At 41.5% G+C, this 23,452-nt stretch overlaps 1 protein-coding gene across 9 annotated transcripts in view; it reads left to right on the plus strand.

Moving 5' to 3' along the window:
- The window catches only part of PLCL2 (phospholipase C like 2), a 375,002-nt gene that overhangs the window by 216,642 nt on the left and 134,908 nt on the right, over positions 1-23,452 (plus strand). For 7 of the 9 annotated variants that reach the window (XM_029589255.1, XM_029589256.1, XM_029589251.1 and 4 more), the window contains 2 exons: positions 18,126-18,329; positions 21,647-21,721. In XM_029589255.1, the coding sequence (XP_029445115.1) occupies positions 18,126-18,329; positions 21,647-21,721 (279 nt within the window). The remainder of the gene's footprint in view (positions 1-18,125; positions 18,330-21,646; positions 21,722-23,452) is intronic. The other 2 variants (XM_029589258.1, XM_029589259.1) reach the window with 1 other exon arrangement.

The following is a 23,452-nucleotide window of genomic DNA, read 5'->3' on the forward strand; positions in this document are numbered from 1 at the left end:
AGAGCATCAACCTGGTGCAGCAGGAAAGGATCCTGTAGCAAGGACCTGCTCTCCAAGTGATGCATTGTCGTTTTGCACCAAGGATATCTCCCCAAGGCCTACTGCCCCCAGGAGGGAAGGGTTAGGTCAGCATTCGTAGTTCGTGATTTGATTATTAGGAATGTAGACAGCTAGGTGGCTGGGCGTGAGGATCGCCTGGTAACATGCCTACCTGGTGCGAAAGTGGCAGACCTCGCACATCATCTAGATAAGATTTTAGACAGTGCTGGGGAGGAGCCAGCTGTCGTGGTACATGTGGCACCATGACAGCATTCTCTGAAATACTCCCAGGTCACCAGAGGAAATACTCCCAGGTCACCAGAGGAAGGCAGAGCTCCGGAGTCCTAATGCGTGGATGAGACGATGGTGCAAGGAAGAGGGATTCAGTTTTGTAAGGAATTGGGGAACCTTTTTGGGAAGGGGGAGTCTCTTCCGAAGGGATGGGCTCCACCTTAACCAGGGTGGAACCAGACTGCTGGAGCTAACCTTTAAAATGGAGAGAGCAGCTTTTAAACTAGAAAAAAAGGGGAAAGCAGACAGTTGCTCAGCAGCGCTTGGTTCGGAGAGAGGTATCTTCAAAGGATACTAATGATGCATTAGAATTAGGGCATCCCGACAGTGAGGTTCCAATAATAAGAAAAGTAGTCCAAGTGCCTGTAACAAAAAACTCACCTGAGCTAAAAATTCTAACTTATCCCTTTCAATTAAAAAGCAGAATGAAAGTACAAACAAAAAGCAAACTTTGAAATGTTTGTATGCTAATGCCAGAAGTCTAAGTAGTAAGATGGGAGAATTAGAATGTATAGCAGTGAATGATGACATAGACTTAATTGGCATCTTAGAGATATGGTGGAAGGAGGACAACCAATGGGACAGTGCTATACCGGGGTACAAATTATATCGCAATGACAGAGAAGAGCACCCAGGAGGCGGTGTGGCGCTTTATGTCCAGGATGGCATAGAGTCCATCAGGATAAACATCCTGCATGAGACTAAATGCACAATTGAATCTTTATGTGTAGAAATCCCTTGTGTGTTGGGGAAGACTATAGTGATAGGATACTACCATCCACCTGGTCAAGATGGTGAGACTGACAGTGAAATGCTAAGAGAAATTAGGGAAGCTAACCAAATTGGTAGTGTGGTAATAATGGGAGACTTCAATTACCAAACAAAGATAAACAGTTAATTTTCGTCACAATGAGTACAATATCCAACTAGAAAACGTTATGAAACTCACTTTTTACTTTTCAATGTGCAATATAATTTTTACTTTTTTTGCTTCTTTTAACTTTTTAAGGGACCATCATAACACCCGTGGGCATACTGACTCATTTGTTATCATGTATAGCCTCTTTGGGTCATAATTAATCATAGGTCCATGTCCTTTATTGCTAAACACATTTATCTTCGTTTTATCTTATTTTTTCAAAACTTTTTTTTAACGAAATTTTCTTTAAAAATTAGAGTGAGATGGTACCTTCCTTTTATGAAGATTCTTCAATTTTTCACTTGGTGCAACCGCACTCAACACTTTTTATTTGGAAGATGATGCAGAGATTATTTTTCTCTTGGAGGACGATTAGCCCCCCTCCAGCCTGACGTACGTTTCGCTAAATGCTGCTTCAGGGGCTGTAGTCAACGTAAGTTCTTCCGAACTGCTCACTGAAAGGTCCTGCTCCTCGTATCCACTTACTCTGCTTTTACTGCAGACCTTACCGCCTTTTCCTCACTTGTCTGCGTTTAGGCTACAAAGTTAAAAAGTGTGCAAAGGCATGGTCATTGTTAAAAAAATACCATCCTAGAAGCACAGTCCAGATGTATTCCACACATTAAAAAGATGGAAAGAAGGCAAAATGATTACCGGCATTGTTAAAAGGGGAGGTGAAAGAAGCTATTTTAGCCAAAAGATCTTCATTCAAAAATTGGAAGAAGGATCCAACAGAAGAAAATAGAATAATGCATAAGCGTTGGCAAGTTAAATGTAAGACATTGATAAAACAGGCTAAGAGAGAATTTGAAAAGAAGTTGGTCGTAGAGGCAAAAACTCACAGTAAAAACTTTTTAAAATATATCCGAAACAGAAAGCATGTGAGGGAGTCAGTTGGACAGTTAGATGATCCAGGGGTTATAGAGGCACTTAGAGAAGATAAGACAATCGCGGAAAGATTAAATGATTTCTTTGCTTCGGTGTTTACTGAAGTGGATGTTGGACGTACCCATACTGGAGAAGGTTTTCATGGGTAACTACTCAGATGGACTGAACCAAATCACGGTGAACCTAGAAGATGTGGTAGGCCTGATTGACAAACCGAAGAGTAGTAAATCACCTGGACCGGATGGTATACACCCCAGAGTTCTGAAGGAACTAAAAAATGAAATTTCAGACCTAATAGTAAAAATTTGTAACCTATCATTAAAATCATTCATTGTACCTGAAGACTAGAGGATAGCTAATATAACCCCAATATTTAAAAAGGGCTCCAGGGGTGATCCGGGAAACTACAGACCGGTTAGCCTGACTTCAGTGCCAGGAAAAATAGTGGAAAGTGTTCTAAACATCAAAATCACAGAACATATAGAAAGGCATGGTTTAATGGAACAAAGTCAGCATGGCTTTACCCAAGGCAAGTCTTGCCTCACAAATCTTCTTCACTTTTTTGAAGGAGTTAATAAACATGTGGATAAAGGTCAACCGGTAGATGTCGTGTACTTGGATTTTCAGAAGGCATTTAACAAAGTTCCACATGAGAGGCTTCTAGGAAAAGTAAAAAGTCATGGGATAGGCTGCAATGTCCTTTCGTGGATTGCAAACTGGCTAAAAGACAGGAAACAGAGAGAGAGTAGGATTAAATGGACAATTTTCTCAGTGGAAAAGGATAAACAGTGGAGTGCCTCAGGGATCTGTACTTGGACCAGTGCTTTTTCAATATAATAATAAATGATCTGGAAAGGAATAAGACGAGTGAGATTATCAAATTTGCGAATGATACAAAAGTATTCAGAGTTGTTAAATTACAAGAGGACCTTGGGCATCCAAATGGCAGATGAAATGTAATGTGGACAAGTGCAAGGTGTTGCGTATAGGGAAAAAAACCCTTGCTGTAGTTACACGATGTTAGGTTCCATATTAGGAGCTACCACCCAGGAAAAAGATCTAGGCATCATAGTGGATAATATTTTAAAATTGTCGGCTCAGTGTGCTACAGCAGTCAAAAAAGCAAACAGAATGTTAGGAATTATTAGGAAGGGCATGGTTAATAAAATGGAAAATGTCATAATGCCTCTGTATCACTCCATGGTGAGACCGCTCCTTGGAATACTGTGTACAATTCTGGTCGCCGCATCTCAAAAAAGATATATTTAGAATGGAGAAGGTATAGAGAAGGGCAACTAAAATGATAAAGGGGATGGAACAGCTCCCCTGTGAGAAAAGGCTGAAGAGGTTAGAGCTGTTCAACTTGGAGAAGAGATGGCTGGGGGGGGGGGGGGATATGATAGAGGTCTTTAAGATCATGAGAGGTCTTGAACAAATAGATGTGAATCGGTTATTTACACTTAAAGGTGTTCTTATCCCTAGCCTGTAGCTAATGATTTGTGTAATGAGTTTAACACTAGTCTCTATCAATAAGCAAGGCTCTTTGCAGAAGACTGAATTCAAATATTTTCAGCTTCACTGTGTCTTTGACAACCATGTAGGGATCTCCCCTTTTTAACTCACAATAAATCCTAGAAGTGGACTTTCATCTCCTTGTGGCAACTTATAATGTTCTACATCTGTTTCCCCAAATCCTTTGCACCATTCCAGTCATTAGTAATGACTCCAAACCAAGCCATAATTTAGTTCCCCGAATTGTTTATTCAGTAATAGCTAGCTTTCAGGCATAGTTATTAACAGTTTGAATGAGGTATGTAGCAAGGCTTAAGACAGTTCAACATTTTAAGTTTCGAAGCAAATTCAAGCATAAGGAGAAAAGTACTGCTCACGTTCCTCTTACTCCTTGGTGGTTTGCACACACTAACAAGATTCTGTGCCAGAGTTTCCAAGTGATTGACTAGAGAAACTCTTAAAGCCTGGAATTTTACTTTATGTAGCTTTCAACATTAGTTACAATTAATAACGGGGTACATTTCACACTTAAATATTCAGGTTCCCCAAAAGTATACAGGGATAGAGCTAATTAAGCATGGCTCCAAAGTACTAAATTTTCACTACATGGCTTCAGCATTTCCAACTGTACGGTTTCAAAGTACAAATTAACCAATTAACACACATGCAAATTGTTCCAACCTAGGGTAAGGTAACTTCAGTCTAATATGTCTGGGTGTATAGCTCTCAGCCTTTCTGCTGCCTCTGATAGTGAGCTTGTCTCTCTCTAGCCAATAACTTTAAACTTAAAGTAAAGCAAAAGTTCCTGTCTTTGAAATTGATAATAGGTTTTAGTGTTCCCTGGGATTTGAATAAGCTCTTTTCCTCTCCGTTATTTTTTGTCCCTTTTTTTTTTTTTCTTTTAGAGCTGTCTCTCTCGGTTCTCATGAGTTGTGCTCTATCAGAGCTAGCTTTCTGCAGTGGTTTCTATTACATTGATTCAAAGTGTAGCCATCTGCTGCTTTCTAAATTAGTTTCCCTGCAAGAAACTTAGCTTAGAAATCGGAATGTCCAACTGTTTGTTTCTTCCTCATCAGCACTGTATTCCATTATTAACCAGGTTCCCTTTGTCTCCACCTCCTCAGTCTCTTCTCCCCTTACAGTTCTCTGGTTCATTTTATGGGAACTAGCAGCCTATTGGTGAGCTGAGGTGGCCGCCCTCTGACTCAGCCCCTTTTTTGCGTTACCTTTATCAACCTAGGTGATTGGAATCCTGGGATTTGTAGTTCGGCTGGTGTAATCATCTTAAACCCCAGCTTCAAACTGTTCCTAACTTTTTACTTAATTTCGCACAAAGACCAATGCTAGTACACCTAAATCATCACAGGCCTGTAGCTATGTTTTTGAAGTTAGGTTGGAAATCAGTTTAAATTAATTTTCATCTCTGCAAAAACCCAGGAATTATCAGTGAAATTTTTTTAAACTAAAAAATGAAGGATCCTATTCATACCTTAAAAGGATCTTTAACAAAATGTTTTAAGGAGTTTTAAAATGTAAAAGATATTTCCTTGGAATAAAGCATTTCAGGACCTGCAGGTTAAACACTGGAAGAATTCTCTTTCTGTACTTAGAGTAGCAAAAAAATATAGTCAAAGTACAGGTTTCAGCAGTTTCCGGGACATACCAAAATACTGCTTCCACATGATTCTTTGGTAGAATCAGCCATGAAGAGAGCAAAGAAGACAAAAAACATCTCCTCTGTTGCCTCTGGAAAAGATTTTGTTATTAGATAATCTTGCTTCAAATGAAAGTTTTGGCAGCAATGTGTTATGGTTATTGATGTTTGGGTGGATCTTTGGAAACTGTGGCAGCTGACCACGCCTACGGGGGGCAGTGCCGTGAGGGCCCACGGTGTCAGGCTAGACTCTGGACACAAACACAGATTTTAATCTTTTATTAAACAGTCTTGAAAACCACTGGAGGGTACTAGTAGTGAGTAGTAGATGTTGAGCCCGGCTGGGCTGGTATCCCACAGAACGCTGGAACAGCAGATCCTCTGCTGGGCAGTGCTGTAGGGGAAAGAGACAGAGTTATGAGTACACAATGAGAAGCATTCAGAGTCCCAAGTAGAATTAGGAGAAGCTCCAAGACAGAGCAGGCCCTCGAGGAGAGAGTACCTGATCCCTTAGAGCAGGGAGACTCGGTGGTATTGTACACACGCAACAGTGAAAGTGATTCCACTAGATGACAGGTCTGGCACCGGAACAGAGGGCAGGCCCTCGAGGAGCGAGTACCTGGTTCCAGGGAAGCAGTACTGTGGAATAGATGGTAGTTGTACTCACAGATGTAAACTGTTAGTGAGGTCTTCCAAGTAGAAGGATTTGTAGATGCAGGCAGAGACTCAGGGAACATGGGCCCTCGAGGAGCGAGTACCAGTTTCCTAATAGCATCTGAAAGAAGCAGAAGAGGCCCCCGAGGAGTGGGTACCCCATTAGCAGTAAGAGTTCCAGATAGCGCTGGAAAAGCAGAGCAGCTTCGGTACGGAGAGCAAATCCCATCCATAGAGTTTCAATCCCATCCATAGAGTTTCCGTTGCTAACTCGATGAGCTAGCAAATACTGTAGGCTTAAATATCCGGGTAGCGTGACGTCCTCTCAGGGGGATGCCCCTGAGGTTCGCGCCAACGTGAGAATAAAGATGAGGGCGGCGTGTGTGCAGGCGCCCTATGGTGTACCTTGGAGGAGCATGGCGAGTAGCAGCACCAAATCTGGTCCGGGAACGCCGGAGAAGACGGCAGACAGATGCCGCTGCAGCCAGTAGTCCGAGGTGAGCGGGAGGAGCCGAAAACAGAGTGAGGTAGGCGGGGCGAATCAGTCGAAGACCGGTCGCAACACAATGTTATAATCAAGAATTGTATTACATCAATTACAAATGATACAGTATATGTATAACACCATTCAAAAATGAAAGCAGCTTCTCAAAATTCACAATAGGAGGAACAAAACAAATTCATCCTGCTTACAATTAATGTAGAACAGAGGTTCCCAAATCTGTCCTGGAGGATCCCTAGGCTGTCAGGTTTTCAGGATATCTAGAATGATTATGCATGAGCTAAAATTTGCATGCTATGGAGGCAATGCATGCAGATTTCTCTCATGCATATTCATTGTGGATATCCTGAAAACCTGACAAGCTAGGGATCCTCCAGAACAGGTTTGGGAACCACTGATGTAGAAGAATGTGCAAAACATATGACTAGATCCAGTGCTTTTTTTTCTGGAAACAAAGGTGTTGGTATTCATATGCAGGGCTGGGATGGATAAAAGTAATCAACCAGGGCATTTGGTTGCAGAGCCAACAGTGTAAATATTACAACTGATCCTAGAGCACCAGTACACCTATTAAGAATACAGAGCAAGCTGGAGTACTCCAGATCATTACACAAATTACATGCTACCAGACTTTATCACAGAGAACACGAATAGACTCTTACCAAATATAGAATGTGACCACAAATTATAAATAGAAATTTGCAAACAAAAACTGAACTAGAAATTCCAAGAAGCCAAACTGTCTGCATGGAGTGCAACACTGAAAAAATATAAGCATAGAAATATGACAGCAGAAAAAGACCATTATGGCCTATCCCCATCTGCCCTTCCACATCAACTACTCAGCTTTGATCCCCCACCACTTCTTCAGACAGACATACTTTTTTTTTTTTTATCCCATGCCTTCTTGATTTCAGATATCATCCTCGTCTCCACTGCCTCTATGGTGAGGCTGTTCCATGATTAACCTATATTATTCTTGAGTCTACCCCTTTCACCCTCATCCCAAAACCTCTCATTGTAGAGCTTCCTTTTCTTTGAAAGAAGCCCACCATCTCTGCATGGAAACCTTGGAGGTATTTAAATCTCTCACATCTCCCCCATCCCACTTTTCCTCGAATATATATCTTTATATCTTTGTCTATCCTCATATGCTTTAGAGCAAAGACCACCGATCATTTTAGCAGCCACCTCTGGACTGACTCCAACCAGTTTATATCCTTTTGAAGATGCAGTCTCCAGAACTGCATCATTACAAATGAAGTCTCACCAGGGGATTTTATATGAGCAATATCATTTTTTTTCTGCTAACCATTCTTCTCCCTACGCACCCAAGCATTTCTCTGGCTTTTGCCATTGCCTTATCCACCTGTTTGGCCACCTTAAGATCATCAGATACAATCACCCCCAGATTCTACTCTTCTTTCTTGCTTAGAATTTCACCCACTGTACTTCTCCTATGGGTTTTTGCTGTCTAAATGCATAACTCTACGTTTTTTAGCATTAAATCTTAGTGCAAAGACCTTAGCTCTTTGCTAGATCCCTCCTCGAGTTTTCTATACTTTCCTGGCTGTTTACTCTGATGCAGATTTTGGTATCATCTGCGAAGAGACGAACCTTTCTCCATAATCATTCTGTAGAGTTGCTTGCAAAACTGTTGGGGGGAGAAAGGCCCAAGGGCTCATATTTGTGGCACATTACTAGTATCGTCCCTCTCTTCAGAGGGAACTCCATTTTAGCTACCCTTTGTCACCTCTTGAGCAGCCAGTTTCTAACCCACTGTAGGTCCTTGTCAAAGATGCTCAATTTATAAATCACCTATGTGGAGCAGTGTCAAAATCCTTGCGCAGGTCGTTGCTGATGCCAGACCTTGCTAAGCACTGCCATGATTGTTGTAGAAAAGGAAAGGGGGCTGCGACACACAAGACTCTGGAGAAGCTGAAGAGAATGGAATCGGCACTACAGAGAGAATGCTATGATTTGAATAGACTTTACCCCTAACTGAAATATGGAGTGCCTGAGACTTTGGAGATTCCCATGTTTCCTCTCTAAAGATTTCAAATTTAGAAAATTCCTCCAGACTAAATGGGAAGAATATGCTAGACACAACTCACAGCATGAAGATAACCCCAATTTATTCTGGGAAGCAAGCAAAACAGTCATGAGGGGTGAAGTTACAGCTTACCTAATTAAAAGATCCAAAGACTTGCATAGAAGTATTCTCCAATTAGAATATAGAGTCCAAGTTGCCAAATCTCGTTTGGAACATAAATATACACAGTCAACTTTAACAGAATACCGAGCTGCATTAGTAGCATTAAACACCCTACTCCATACAAGAGCCCAGAGATCGATGCAGGTTGATTCTCACAGATTGTTTCATTTTGGAAACAAATCTGTCAGTCTTCTCGCAAAGCTGGTCCATCTCCAGAGAGGCAAAATGCTTATAAACTAAGGGATGAACAAGGTCAGGTATTGACCAAAGGAGCTGATATATGTGAAGCCTTTAGAACATTCTATACCACAATGAGGTCGATGCAGTCACGAAAACAGATGCCGGGTTTATCGGTGTAGATTTTCATAACTCGGCTGTCCACTGGTAAGGAAAACAGATGCCAAGGGTTCCGGAAGCGAATGCTCATCAGTCGAGCATCAGTTTCCTGAACCCAACTGCCTATTTTTTTTAAACGTTTTTTTTTCTTGAATTTTTCATCCTACTTAATATCACTGTCTCCTACGTAATATATCACAACGATATTAAGTAGGAGGCAGTACCGAAAAACAGTTTTTTCTGCTTTTCTGAACTTGTTTTAGATATGCTCAGCTATTAATGCCTACTTCTCCTTCCAAACATGCACCTTATGACTCCTGGGAGGATAGAAACACAGATTCCTCATCAAAGTTTTTTGTCTGAACCATCTCCTCCTGAAGGAAGAAAAAAGTCTCCACCAGAAGACTTATCCTTCACCACCTTCATAAAAGATATGGCAGACACAATTCCTTTTAAATTAAACACCCTACTCCGTACAATTTGTGGATCCCCCCCAGGGAAGTCCTAGCCATTCCTATCCACGAGGTCCTGGTAGAGCTACAACATAGATTGTGGGAACATCCATGCTCGGTCCCGCCAATTAATAGGAGAATGGACACCACATTTCTAGTACAGCATATCCCTGGTTATCAAAGGGTACAACTACCATACCAACCAGTAGTGGTCGAGTCTACTCAGAAAAAAATCACCAGGGAAGGATCATAGATTCCTAAACTCTCTAGGAAGGAAAGTCTTCCAAGGAGCAATGCTTAACTCCAGGATAGCATCTTACCAACTCTACATGACGCAATACCAGAGAAATCTCTGGAAATAATTGCAGCAGCTCACTGATTCCCTACCTCAGCAATACCAGGATGCAGCTAATGCAATTGTCCACGAAAGGCTAGAAGCTGGAAAACAAGTTGGTGCTGCATACGACAGCTTCGAAACTTCAAGGGTTGCAACTTCAGGGGTCAGTGCATGCCATTAGGCCTGGTTAAAAGCCTCCAACCTCAGGCCTGAGCTACCAGATAAATTGGTAGACTTACCTTGCGTGGGCGACAACCTTTTTGGATCAAAGGTTCAAGATGCAGTAGCCCAACTTAAAGAGTATACAGACACTGCGTCAGGCATCTGCTGCCCCACAAGACTCTTCAGTGTCCAGTCGTCAACCAAGAAAGGATACCATAAAGTTATACTACAGGCCAAGAAAGTATTATCCACCGGCACCTGGGGGCAGATCTTTCCGACCACAGCAAAGATCTCAGCCCAGGGAGCCTAGAACTGCTAGGCCTCAACTACCAGTGCAAACAGGACCAGCTGCAGGTTTTTGAGACAATGCCAGAGAACAGCAGCCATCTCCATAATCCTAACCCAAACATACCAGTAGGAGATCGAGTCTCCTATTACAACCATTGGCTACAGATTACAACAGACCAATGGGTACTCTCCATAATGTCACGAGGTTATCAACTCAATTTCCTATCAATTCCAAAAGACTCTCCTCCAAAGTCTCTTTGGATAAACCAAAATCACATTACTCTTCTGCAAGCAGAATTATCCACCCTTCTGAGAGCCAGAGCTGTGGAACCAGTACCCTGGCCTCAGCAGGGCAGAGGATTTTACGCCTGTTATTTCCTCATTCCAAAGAAAACAGGGGCCTACGTCCCATCCTAGACCTCAGAAATTTCAACAAATTTCTACGGAAAGAGAAATTCAGGATGGTCTCTTTAGGCACCATGCTTCCCCTTCTTCAGACAGGAGACTGGTTCTGTTCTCTGGATCTACAAGATGCTTATGCTCACATTCCAATATTCCCTCCTCATCGCAAGTATCTGCGTTTCCTGGTGGGTCAACAGCATTTCCAATGCAGGGTTCTACCATTCGGACTTGCCTCAGCACGCAGAGTATTCATAAAATACCTAGCAGTGGTGTACTGGCACAATTACACAAGAAGTGTACATGTTTTCCGCTACCTCGATGACTGGCGCATCAGAAGTCAATCTCAACAAGGAGCTCTGGCTTCTCTCAAACAATCAATCTGCTCCACTTTATGGGTTTTCGCATCAGTTACGAAAAGTCCCATCTCATCCCATCTCACCTACTACAATCCATAGGAGCAGAGTTGAACACCATACTATCAAGAGCCTTTCTACCCGAGGATCGGGCGGAAACACTCTCCTTATTAGCAAACTCGCTACGCTCACAAAAACAGGCGACAGCTCATCAATTTCTAACTCTGCTAGGTCACATGGCCTCTACAGTTCATGTTACTCCTATGGCCAGATAAGCCATGAGAATATCCCAATGGTCATTGAGAGCACAATGGATACAAGCAATTCAACCACTGTCATCTCCAATTCAAATAACCCACCAGTTACATTCATCTCTCCTTTGGTGGGTAAACAGGGACATTGGTCTGTTGGAAGGCCTACCCTTCCAACAACCAGTTCCACAGATAACTCTAACTACAGATGCATCCACCTTAGGTTGGGGAGCTCACACAGACAATCTCCAAACCCAGGGTACTTGGACAAAACTCGAAGCAACATTTCAAATCAATTTCCTGGAAGTTCAAGCTATATGTTATGCTCTACATGTGTTCAAGGACTGCCTTTCATTCAAGACTGTTCTTATTCAAACAGACAACACAGTAGCCATGTGGTACCTGAAAAAACAGGGGGGTACGGGCTCGTATCTCCTTAGTCAAGAAGCCGCACAGATTTGGGACTGGGCCTTGACACATTTCATGGTTCTCTGGGCCACTTATCTAGCGGGCATTCACAACGTAGTTGCAGATCGCCTCAGTCGTCAGTTCCAACCTCACGAATGGTCCCTGGATCCCTTTAGTAGCGACCAGGATATTTCAACGTTGGGAACAACCAACAATAGACCTCTTTGCATCAGACCTGAATCACAAAGTGGACAGATTCTGCCCTCTACAGAAACAGCAGCCAGCCAAGGACGCCTTTGCTCGTCCTTGGAACTCAGGTCTTCTATACGCGTATCCCTCGATACAGCTAGTACCCAAAACTCTAGTGAAGCTACAACAGGACAAGGGGTCCATGATACTCATAGCCCCACATTGCCTCCACAAATGTGGTTTCCCATACTTCTCTACTCTCGATCAGAGCCAATTCGCCTGGGTATAGCTCCCACTCTCATAACTCAGAACCAGGGCAGGTTGCGCCATCCCAACCTTCAGTCTCTATCTCTGACAGTTTGGATTTTGAAAGCTTGATTTTACAACCACTCAATCTTTCAACTAATGTCTCTCAAGTGCTTATAGCTTCAAGTAAACCTTCCACACGAAAGAACTATTCTTCGAAATGGAAAAGATTCACTTTGTGGTGTACGCAAAACGACATTGACCCTCTTTACTAGATTCTCTATGGCACCTTTCAGACTTTGGTCTCCAGATCTCATCAGTAAGAGTACACTTTAGTGCAATCTCAGCTTACCATCATACAATAGGAGATGCACCAGTATCCGTGCAACCTCTTGTCAGTAGCTTTATGAGAGGTTTAATTCACTAAACCACCAATACGGCCACCAGTCACAGAATGGGATCTTAATTTACTGCTAGCAAGGTTCATGTGTTCTCCTTTTGAACCCATGAATTCCTGCGATTTTAAATTTCTCACATGGAAGACTATCTTCCTAATAGCCATTATATCTGCTAGAAGGGTTAGTGAGTTACAAGCACTTGTCACATACTCACCCTATACAAAATTCCTCCATAACCGGCTGGTACTCCATATACATCCAAAATTCCTTTCCAAGGTAATTACGGAATTCCATTTGAATCAATCCATAGTTTTGCCCATATTCTTCCCAAGACCTCATTCTCACCAAGGTGAGAGCTTTACATACCTTGGACTGTAAACGTGCACTAGCATATTATTTAGACCGCATTGCAGTCCACAGGAAATCCACTCAACTTAGTTTCTTTTGATCCAAACAAACATGGATTTCCAGTGGGCAAACAAACTCTCTCCAACTGGCTAGCAGATTGTATAGAGTTCTGCTATGAAAAAACAGGCCTTCCTTTCCAAGGACGAGTAAAGGCGCATTCAGTAAGAGCAATGTCAACCTTAGTAGCACACTATCGTTCAGTGCCAGTTCTTGACATATGTAAAGCTGCAACTTGGAGTTCTCTTCACTTTTGCAGCTCATTACTGCTTGGATAAAGAAGGAAGACAAGATTCAGCTTCAGGACAATATGTCTTAAAGAACTTGTTTCCACCATAATCCCAACTCTCCTACATCCAACCTGCTGTGATTTAGGCTGCCTCAATTTTTCCAACAGTATTTCAATGTTTGGTCCACTATAAAATGACTAGCCCTATAGCTTGCTAATCACCCATATGTGAGGACTAGCATCCTGCTTGTCCTGGGATAAAGCAAAATTGCTTACTTTGTAATAGGTGTTATCCCAGGACAGCAGGGTGTAGTTCTCATGAAACCATCCGCCATCCCACGGAGTTCGGTCCGATACGTTTTATTATTTTATTTTTGCTAATGCTTATTGCTATACACGAGACTGAAGGGAGACCTCTGTGGCTCGAGAGATCATGGCATGCTCAGTGTGCCAGTCAAAAGTTTCTAGAAACTTTGACAGAAAGTTTTCCGTGATAGGGCTCAGTCAGTGACGTCACCCATATGTGAGGACTACATCCTGCTGTCCTGGGATAACACCTATTACAAGGTAAGCAATTTTGCTATACCAATCCTGAAAGACCTGCATTGGTTACCTATCACATTTCGCACTCAATTTAAAGCCTTATCCTTAATTCACAAGACTCTGTATAATGATAAAATTGAATGGCTTACTGTGGCTTAACATTTTCACACCCATAAAGAACAACAAGATCAGCAGATAATGGGACTCTTCCAATTCCATCCCCAATATCAGCCCACCTAAACTCAGAAAAGAGCCCCATTCTTCACTGGGCCACAACTATGGAATTCCCTGCCGCAAAACTTAAGGCTTGGAACAAACATTAAGACATTAAAGAAAGGCATTAAAACATGGCTATTTCAACAAGCCTTTCAATAACTGGATAGCCTGAATCTCTTAACTTTTATCTATCTCTGGTAATTTTAAATATTCTTTAGAATTTTATATTTTACTCTGTTTATATACTTTTATTATGATTTTTATGTATTTATGACTATCTTAGTTTTTGGAAATGCAAATGTTCTTAATTGTACATTTGATAGCTATTGTAAACCGATGTGATGTGTGTACACGAACGTTGGTATATAAAAATCAATCAAATAAAATATTAGTCCTGAAGAAACCAGGCGAGGATCTGTCAAAACCAGCCTCCTATCACCCTATTTCCCTCCTAAACTACGAGGCAAATCTGTTCGCCAAAATCTTGGCAGATTGGTTAAGTCTGATCTTTCCATCTCTTATATGTCCTAGCCAAGTGGGATTTGTAAAGGGATGAGCCATTAGCATCAATACAACCAAACTAGTGATAGCAATGGAGGAAGCTAAAAGGAGTCTATGTCCAGCTATGATAATGGTTTTGACTCCGAAAAAGCCTTTGATAGAGTATCCTGGGAATACCTACTTTCGGTATTGGGGAGATACGGTTTTTCGGGGGAAATTCTAAAGTATATCTCCATGCTGTATCATAACCCAGTCGGTGGTTTTGGCCAGTGGATTTGTCTCTGCGGATTTCTCTCTTTTTTTGGGGCACCAGGCAAGGTTGTCTATTATCCCCTCTGTTATATATACACTCAATAGATTCCCTCCTGTGTAAAATAGAGGAAGACCCTCTGATAAAGAGGTTTCAAATAGGTCCTCAGATATTCAAAACAGCAGCGTTTGCAGATGATGTTCTGGTGTTTCTGACCTCTCCACAGGCTTCTTTAGAACAGATCTTCCGACACCAAACTCTATTTGGTTCTTTTGCAGGGCTCAAAATTAATGTGGACAAATCGGAGACTTTGGAGGTTTCTGGGAAAATAGAGGCCAACTGGAGCGGGACCTTTCCCCTAAAATGGATTAAAACTGAGATGCGGTACTTGGGTATCAAACTCAGAAAGGAACCTGGCAAGCTCTATGAGGTTAACATACTCCCATTATTAAAATCAATGGAAGCTAAACTACAGACTTGGGCTACACTTCCACTCTCTCACAGGGAGAATATTTCTAATCAAGATCGAATTACCTAAATTGCTTTATATTCTGCATTAATTGCCCCTCTGGATACGAAGATCGGAGATAGTCCCTATCAATAAAGCTTTGCGATACTTTACTTTATATGGGCAAAACATAAACCGAGGCACCCTCTAAGCTCATTAATGTTAGACACCTCTCAAGGTGGAGGGATTACAACTTAGCGTGCATACTACACCATATCAAAGACTGGATAGTTGGAGCAAGTACCTTTTCACCTCTTATATTTATGCAGGAATGGTTGAAACCGCATTGGCCAGGAAATCTGGCTCGACTTAAAGCGAAGGAGACTCCTACCCCATTTAGGAATAGTCTCATTCCGCAGGCGAGTCGATGGACCTAGGTGTATTTGTGTGAATAAATTAAAATTAACCAGCACTCACTCAATCTTTTTAACGCTATAGGGCAATCCTCAAATTTATGCCCGGGTTAGATAACTCCTTATTCCATAAATGGGATATGGCCGGTTTGGGTAGTATATACCATTTCCTTGATCCAGCTACTCATTTGGTCAATAGCTTTCAAGCTATACAAGAGAATACCACCGAGCCCACAAAGATTTTTATGCTTATCTACAAGCTAGGCATTCATCCAGCAGCTCTGCAAAAGACACACAGCTTCCCTTTCTATACAGGATATCATCAAAGGTTGTGGGGGAAAGCCTAACTCATGCTGAGGTCTGAATAAGGCTATCAGTAACATCCCAAATGACTGTGTTACTGTCAATATTATAGATAAATGGAAAAAGCATGCGGGTTTCTCCATAGAAAAAGGGGAGGTAGTCACGATTTTACAAAACTGTTTCACTACTGTGGAAAATGTTTATCCTACGTGAAGTTGGCTATAAGGTTCTCCAATGTATGTATTTCTCTAAGGCACAATCTTATGTAGCCAAAATGTGCGACACTGATAAATGTTTAAAATGTGCAGATGAAAAAGGAACATACTATCTATCATTGCTTGTGGGAATGTGCACAGATATTTAACTTTTGGGACGTCATCTTAATCTGGAATCAATGCTACATATCTCTCTAGCCAAATCCCTGAAGTTATGTCTGCTGGGCCTGTTTGAAGGACTGTTGGAACTGGACCATGAGAACTTATTTCTTCGAAAGGCATTTTTAGTGGCACTACAATCTATAATGTCCAACTGGATTGTGAATTCACCACCCAAGCTGGACCAATGGAAAATGAAGCTATACAGACTCCTTCACTTTGAATATTTAACAGCCACACAAACATCTTAATTGGCAACTAAAGCATGCTTAACTATTTGGAAGCCCTACTGGGAAAGCCTTACGGCAGACATGAAGGACTATATAACAAAGTTGTAAAAGGACTTGTGCAACTTGGTTGAGTTTCTCATTCTCGGAAATTTTTAGATGAAGCCTGGAAGGGGAGGTGGGAAGGAATCCAGGGGGTTGTTTCTCTGTTTATGTTCCGAAATACTCAATGTTAAAAGGTTGTTTTAATTGAAAATCAATAAAAAGATATTAAAGGAAATTATCATGACCACATTTTTTTTGTTTTCCTCATATTTAAATGTTTGTTCCTGTTTTTCACATGATTGCAACTTCAAGTGTTTTCTTGAAATGTATGTGAAAAAAAAATTGTAAAAATTAAAAAAAAAAAAGTACATGGTGACACATAAGGTGTTAGATCCACAGCAAAATGTATTCCATAAGTTCAGTGGGAAGGAGACATTACTATTATCTTTATTGGATATGTTATATTCAGAATTGGATCAAAGAAGATCAGGTTTCTTACTTCAGCTGGAACTAACTGCTGTGTTTGATATGATATAGCATGAGCAGCTGTTGGGTCGGATAACTCAATTTGGAGTGGGGAATACAATGTTATGGTTTTGATCATTTTTATTGGGAAGGCGACCCAGAGTACAAATCATGAATAATCATGCCGCCTGGAAAGAGGTGAAAACTGGGGTGCTGCAATGTTCAGCCCTATTTGCAGCTCTGTTTAATTTATTTATTCAGCCATTATGTTTTGTCTTTAAGGAATTTTATGTATGCAAATGACATACAGTTCTATATTCCAAGTGAAAGTCGTTCCTTTCCAGTTATGCACTTCAAAGAATGAATTGGAAAGATTAAAAACTGGTTAACATCCTCAGCCTGAGAAACTGGTTGTTTGCAGGAATTTGATTATAAATGGTATTTGAAATAAGAAATTTGGGATTTAATGTGGACTCTAAATTGTCATTATTACCTCAAATTGCCCAAGTAGTAAAGTTCGGATTTTACAGGCTGAAAATGTTGAGGTTGTTAAAAACCATTTTAACTGCAAACTTATTCAGATCCTGTATTGCAAGCCATTAGTATTTATAATGAATTACTTAAGAAATATGTGCGTGCGTTGCAGCTGCTACAGAATCCAGTTGCTAGGATACCAGCAGATTTGAACATATTTCACCAGTTGTACATGAATTGCACTGGCTTCCGATTGAGTGGAGAGCACGATTTGACTGTCATAATTGTGTTTAAGCTTTTGAATACAACTATCTCTGTGCTGGCAACAAAAATTAAAAAGTATCTGTCTATAAGATCATTGAGATCACAGGATCATAACTTATTGCAGTTGCCAGCTGTTAAAAGCTGCAGACTACAAATTGCCCAAAATAGAGCATCCACTTATTTAGTTCCTGCTCTGTGGAATGCTATCCCAGTAGTGGTTTGTTGTAGTACAGATATAATTAAAATTTAATGCACATGATATACTTGGTAAGACTACATTTGCCATGCTGCAGAGTCTTGCATAGCACATATTTGCAGTCTCAAGTAGTCAAAAATGTAAATTGCTTTGTTTCAGAGTAACTCTCTTGTTTCTCAAATTATAGAACTTTCTTGATTTACAAGGGTAGTAAAAAGTCTGATGTAAAATTGAATTATATAGTAAACTGAACATTACTTTTGTTTTCTCCAACAGAATGCAGTGGTTTCATTCAAGGAATTATGTGGTCTCTCTCCTGTTGCAAATATTATGCAGTGTATTCTAGCACTGTCAACTCGCTTGGTTGGACCTGATAACTCACCCTTGTTGGTAATGAATCTCAATGATCAATATCCTACAATGGAGTGTCAAGGGACAGTTCCAGAAGTTTTGAAAAAGATTGTAACATCATATGATGTGGTGAGTAGCTCTAATTTATTTTATATATGCTGCTAGAACTCTTTTGAGAATTATCAGTTCAATTTGGAAAAGTTATTCAAATTCATGCCTCTATTTTATGCTGTAAAACATGAACCCAAAAAGTCATTTCTTACAACATATATCTAATCTTATTCTAGAAATATTTATTCCATGTGCACAGAATGGGAAAAAAATCTTATTTGAATAAAGCTTTGTAGCATCTTGAAAGTCTTGTTTTACCATCAAATTTAAATGTATAGAAACAAATAACTGTGTATAGGGTTTTTTGTTTTTTTTTAAAGGGATATACATGGGCCTGCGCACCATGCCCAGAGCCCACCTATAAACTGGGCACCACGGTTGAAGGTCCATTTGTGACCCGACCATGTGGAGTTCCAGCGGCACATTGGGCCTCTTGTCCGACTTGCTCCCCTGCCTGCCTTTCTCCTTCATTCTGTGTACACAGTCTCCCATCGTACCAATGACGCGGTCCAGGGGAGGGGGAGAGCGGTCACGGCTGGATGATGTCACGGCCTGCTTAATGGGCCGTGATCAGAGCACAGTCGCCCGTATTGTTCCTGGGCAACCTTCCCACCCTAATTACCAGGTAGAAATTTTCATTATTGTCAATGCGGAATGTCTCTCACATTGAAGTTTTGGATGAGGATTTTTTGCATGTATGCTGTTGGATACGTTCAGTTTTACTGTTTGTGCATATCTTAGGTAGTCTCCAATGTTAGTGATGCATATTCTCCATGGATGTTATATATCAGCAGCGCAGTTAGCAATATGTAAACCACTTGAAGGATGTATGTATCTACTTTAATTTTAATGTCGCAGCAAGGGTGGGAGACGGGTACCCAAGCAGGTGTGGGGGCGGGGGGGCATTTCGGATGTGGTGCAGGACGGTATAAGTCGGCAGTGGACTGGCGCCTTGGACGGGGCAACCTTAAGGCTTGGGAGGTCCCCTTGCTTGTGGACAAGTTGGGGGACCAGGTTAGATGCTGCCTTGTTTGGTATTATGGCGGAGGTAAGTGCATAGCCTGATTCTGCCTTTTATATCTAATTGCTATATGTCATTTCATTGTTATGAATACTGTACCAATTTGTTAGGATAGTGTTATATATGTGGGTGTTGTGGGTAACAGTTTTGGGAGAGGGAGGGACATAGCTGGGCCAATACTATTGTTGCAGTTGCTAGAGTTATGAAATAGTGTCAGACCATATTTGAATATGTTGAGCATTATGTGCCAGTAGTGCTTTCTAACTGAGAGGTTTTGTACATATGCCCAAAATGATATGGTATATACATTAACCTTTGCTTAAAATAAGCAATGGGAGAAAATTTCAAGATGGCAGACTGTTCCTACCTTAGATTTCTTTTCTTAATATCCTTGTTTTTTCCCCTTTCAAATGAGAAGGGAGAAAGGGGAAATGTATGGCTTCCCCTACAGCATCCATGCCAATTAGAGTGCCCATAACATAGCTCAAAGCAATCTGAGTGGGGAAACTGCTGAAGATTCCCAAAGCCCTGGCATGTAAACTCTTCCTCCCTTGCTACAGCATACTGAGAAAGTGGATAACATTTCATTTTTTGTATCTACCCTGCTGGAGTGGAGTGTGGAAAGTGCTGGTGCCGGTCTAGGAGGCGCTCTGAATGTGGGATGACCGCAGATGCAAAGGTGTCTGTCATTTCTGAAGAGGTTAGAGCAGTGTGAGTTCCCAAATGTGGAGGCTGTGATCACCATTCACAGGTTGCTGGAAGTTTGAAGGACTTTTCACAGCAAGACAGGGGTTCCCCATCTTTTCAGGTTCTTACAGAGTTAGGCAGTGATAATCTTATGGTCACTGCCAGTGAGGATGGCTATGAAGGGAGAAGGATCCTGTTACTGATTACTTTGTCACCACCTCAGGACTTGGGAAGTATGGAGTTAGGGAAGACTTTGGTTAAGCCAACTACCATTACTCTTCAGGATATTTGGAGAATGGCGAAACGCACTGAGGGATACCTTGGCGCAAACAGTGTCTGGTATGTGATTTTTCCTTGGGAGCCTTTATGCTTTCTGGACTTGAGCAGACACTTGGAGGAATTGAGACCCAAGTTTCTTATTTGATGAATCAAGTTACTACATTACAATCTACAGGAGTAGTTAATGTCAAAGATAATTCACTTCTTTATAACAAGCTAGAATCTCTTGAGAATATGGCTAGATCAAGAAATTTGCAGCTTCTGAATTTCTCCAAGACCAGGTTACTTTCGGCTTGATTTATTTAAAAATTGTTGAAGTGCTACAGATTTCTCAAGAAAAAATTTCACTCTTAAGTGTCACTACATTCTAGAGATGAAGCAGGACATCAGTGAAAAGGAGGGAAGAATGGATGTTCTGGCTGCGCCCAAGAGTGTTCATCTGGCAGCTTTTTTAAAAAACACTCCAAGACATTATTTCTGAGGACAACTCTTATTTCCTTTGCTCGAGAATATGATACTTAATTCTTAAACAGTATTAAAAAAAAAAGCATGTGCTTGCATTGGGAGCTTCTTTCTTCATGTAGTTCCCTTGCAAGTGCATTATAGTCCATCAGGGAAATGTTTATATTTTATGATCCTGCTCATTTGAAGAGATTTCTTTTGAATAAGATTGTGGTGAATTAAAATTTCTTAAAGGTGGGGTATTAGGGTTATACATTGATAGCCTGGTGGTTTTTTGCTTGATAGTAATTTACGGTTTTCCCTCCCTCATTTTTTTGATGTGGACTTGGAATGTGTGATAATGTTAAGTTTTTCTTTATTGTTTTGGTGATGTAAATGTCTTTTTATAACTCCTTTTTTCGTGAGATTAATTCATGTATATGATTTAAATACTAATAAACAAAAAAAAGCAGTGGAATTGAAAACTTAAAAAAATATATATTTATACAGTTTATAACAACTTTCAAGAAGTTTCTTGAAAAGAGAAATGGATTATGAGAAACAATATACCAAAAAATAAACAAAAGAAATCATGTTTTTTTCAGTTTAATTTTTATTAGCATTTAACATTTACAAAATTGAATTAAAGCAAGGAAATCTTGACATATGCAAAGATAAAAATAGGAAAATAAAAATACTAGTTAGCACATTACATGAGAAATCCACATTATGGGTGAGAGAGAAAAAATAATCTCATTACCAGGCCAGGAATAATTGTAATGAATCCATCAAATCACTCCTTGCACATTAATATCTGTAGGAAAAATTACTTAACCTTATCTAACAAACATTTCTAAATGTAAAGCATCAAAAAATGAACTTTTCCTAACTTCATGTTACTTTTTAGCGAATCCACAATTTGAAGAGAAAATTACAGGAGTTTTTATTATACAAAAAAGGCAGCCAGGATCCAGTAATACAGGTAAATGTGAGAGTCATTTATCCTAAATGTAACACATCTTGTAATGTATATCCAGGGTATCCTGGTTAGGAAAAATTAGACAAGTTGTCACCCAGGAAAGATTTTAATACTATGTTCTGCTATAGAAAGATTCAGTTTTCTTCTGTGCATTTTTTTTTAATGATCTGCTCTTTTATTACTTAAGAAATTGGATGGCAAACTCAGGGTTATTTTAGGGATTATGGCATCTTGTGAGAGTGCAAAAAGTGGCCCCCTTACTGCTCCAGAAAATTGGGGAGCAGGAAGGGGAGTGACTATCTATAACCATTTGGCATCAAGAAATAACTAAAATTAGATATTCATATTACATATAAACCATTTTAAACAGAATGGCCCAGTTAAAGCAATGGGCTGAGAACTAGTGAAACCAGGTGGTCATATCTCATATCTTCCACCGGTATTCTTTGCAACCTTGAACAAGACAATTTCTCACAGGACAAGCAGGATGGTAGTCCTCACAAATGGGTGACATCATCAGGATGGAGCCCAATCACAGAAAACTTCTGTCAAAGTTTCCAAAACTTTGACTGGCCCCCACTGGGCATGCCCAGCATGGCACCAACCCTGCAGCCAGCAGGGGTCCCCCTTCAGTCTTTTTTCTGCACAGCAGTAGCCACGGGGTTAAGGAGCTCTTACCACATTCCTGACAGGAATTTCTTCATGGACTTCTTTGAAGTAAAATTTGCCCCACAGGGGTCCCTCCTCTATCTAAGTTTAGCCCGCGGTGCCCAGTAAGTTTTTGCTGTTTTTTCCGTCGATTACTGTCGAGTTTGGCCCTGCTGGCCGTCGACCGTTCCGCGGCTAAATTTTTTGGTCAACGGCCATGGCGTCTGGGTTCCGTCGGTCCCCAGACTGTTCGCGCACCATGTCCATCACAGACCCTCATAGAGTCTGTGTAATGTGTTTAGGCAGTGAGCATGATGTCCTGACTTGCACCAAATGTGCCCTTATGACACCAAAAGGTCGCAAAGCCAGAATGGAGAAGATGGGACTCCTCTTCCATGCTCACACTCAGACGCCGTCCATCGCAGCGACGTCCTCGGAACCGGCACCATTGAAGTCACACCATCGTCGACAACCTCCCAGTGACCGCTTGCCATCGACGTCTCCACGGCCATCGACTCCCATCCCTTCCCCGATGATCGAGGGGATCGGAGGGAGAAGCATCATCATAGACATTGCAAGTCTCGGACCGTCGAGGAATCGAAGTCATCGACCTCGGTACCGTCCGAGCCTCCACCGAAGAAGTCTCGATCAGAAACGGCACCGTCCACTTCTGTCTCTGAGACACCGAGGCAACCCTCACCCAATCGGGGTTTGGGAGCCGCGATTCCACCTGTGACGGTGGTCCCTCCGGCTCAGCCTCAGCCTCCCTCTTCCGCGGAGCCGGGTCTTGTTACCCCAGGTCTCCGGGAAGAACTGGACCAGGTGGTCCTGGAGGCCATTGACAAGGCGATGCAACGCTTCCAGATTCCTTCGGCACCGAGAGTGGAACCAGTCACCGACCAGATTCCAGCAGCGCTGGCACTGCTGCTTTCCCGGACGGAGGCGCTCATGACCGCCCTTCCACCGGTGATACCTGGGTCACCAACAGCACCGGTGCGCTCCCCGATGGCAATCTCATCTGGTGGAGAAACACCGTATCGAATTCCTCCTTCGGGAGTTGTTCCACTGATGCCGTGTCGTCCCTCG

This window comes from Rhinatrema bivittatum, chromosome 2 (genome assembly GCF_901001135.1).
Source record: "Rhinatrema bivittatum chromosome 2, aRhiBiv1.1, whole genome shotgun sequence".
NCBI lineage: Eukaryota > Metazoa > Chordata > Amphibia > Gymnophiona > Rhinatrematidae > Rhinatrema > Rhinatrema bivittatum.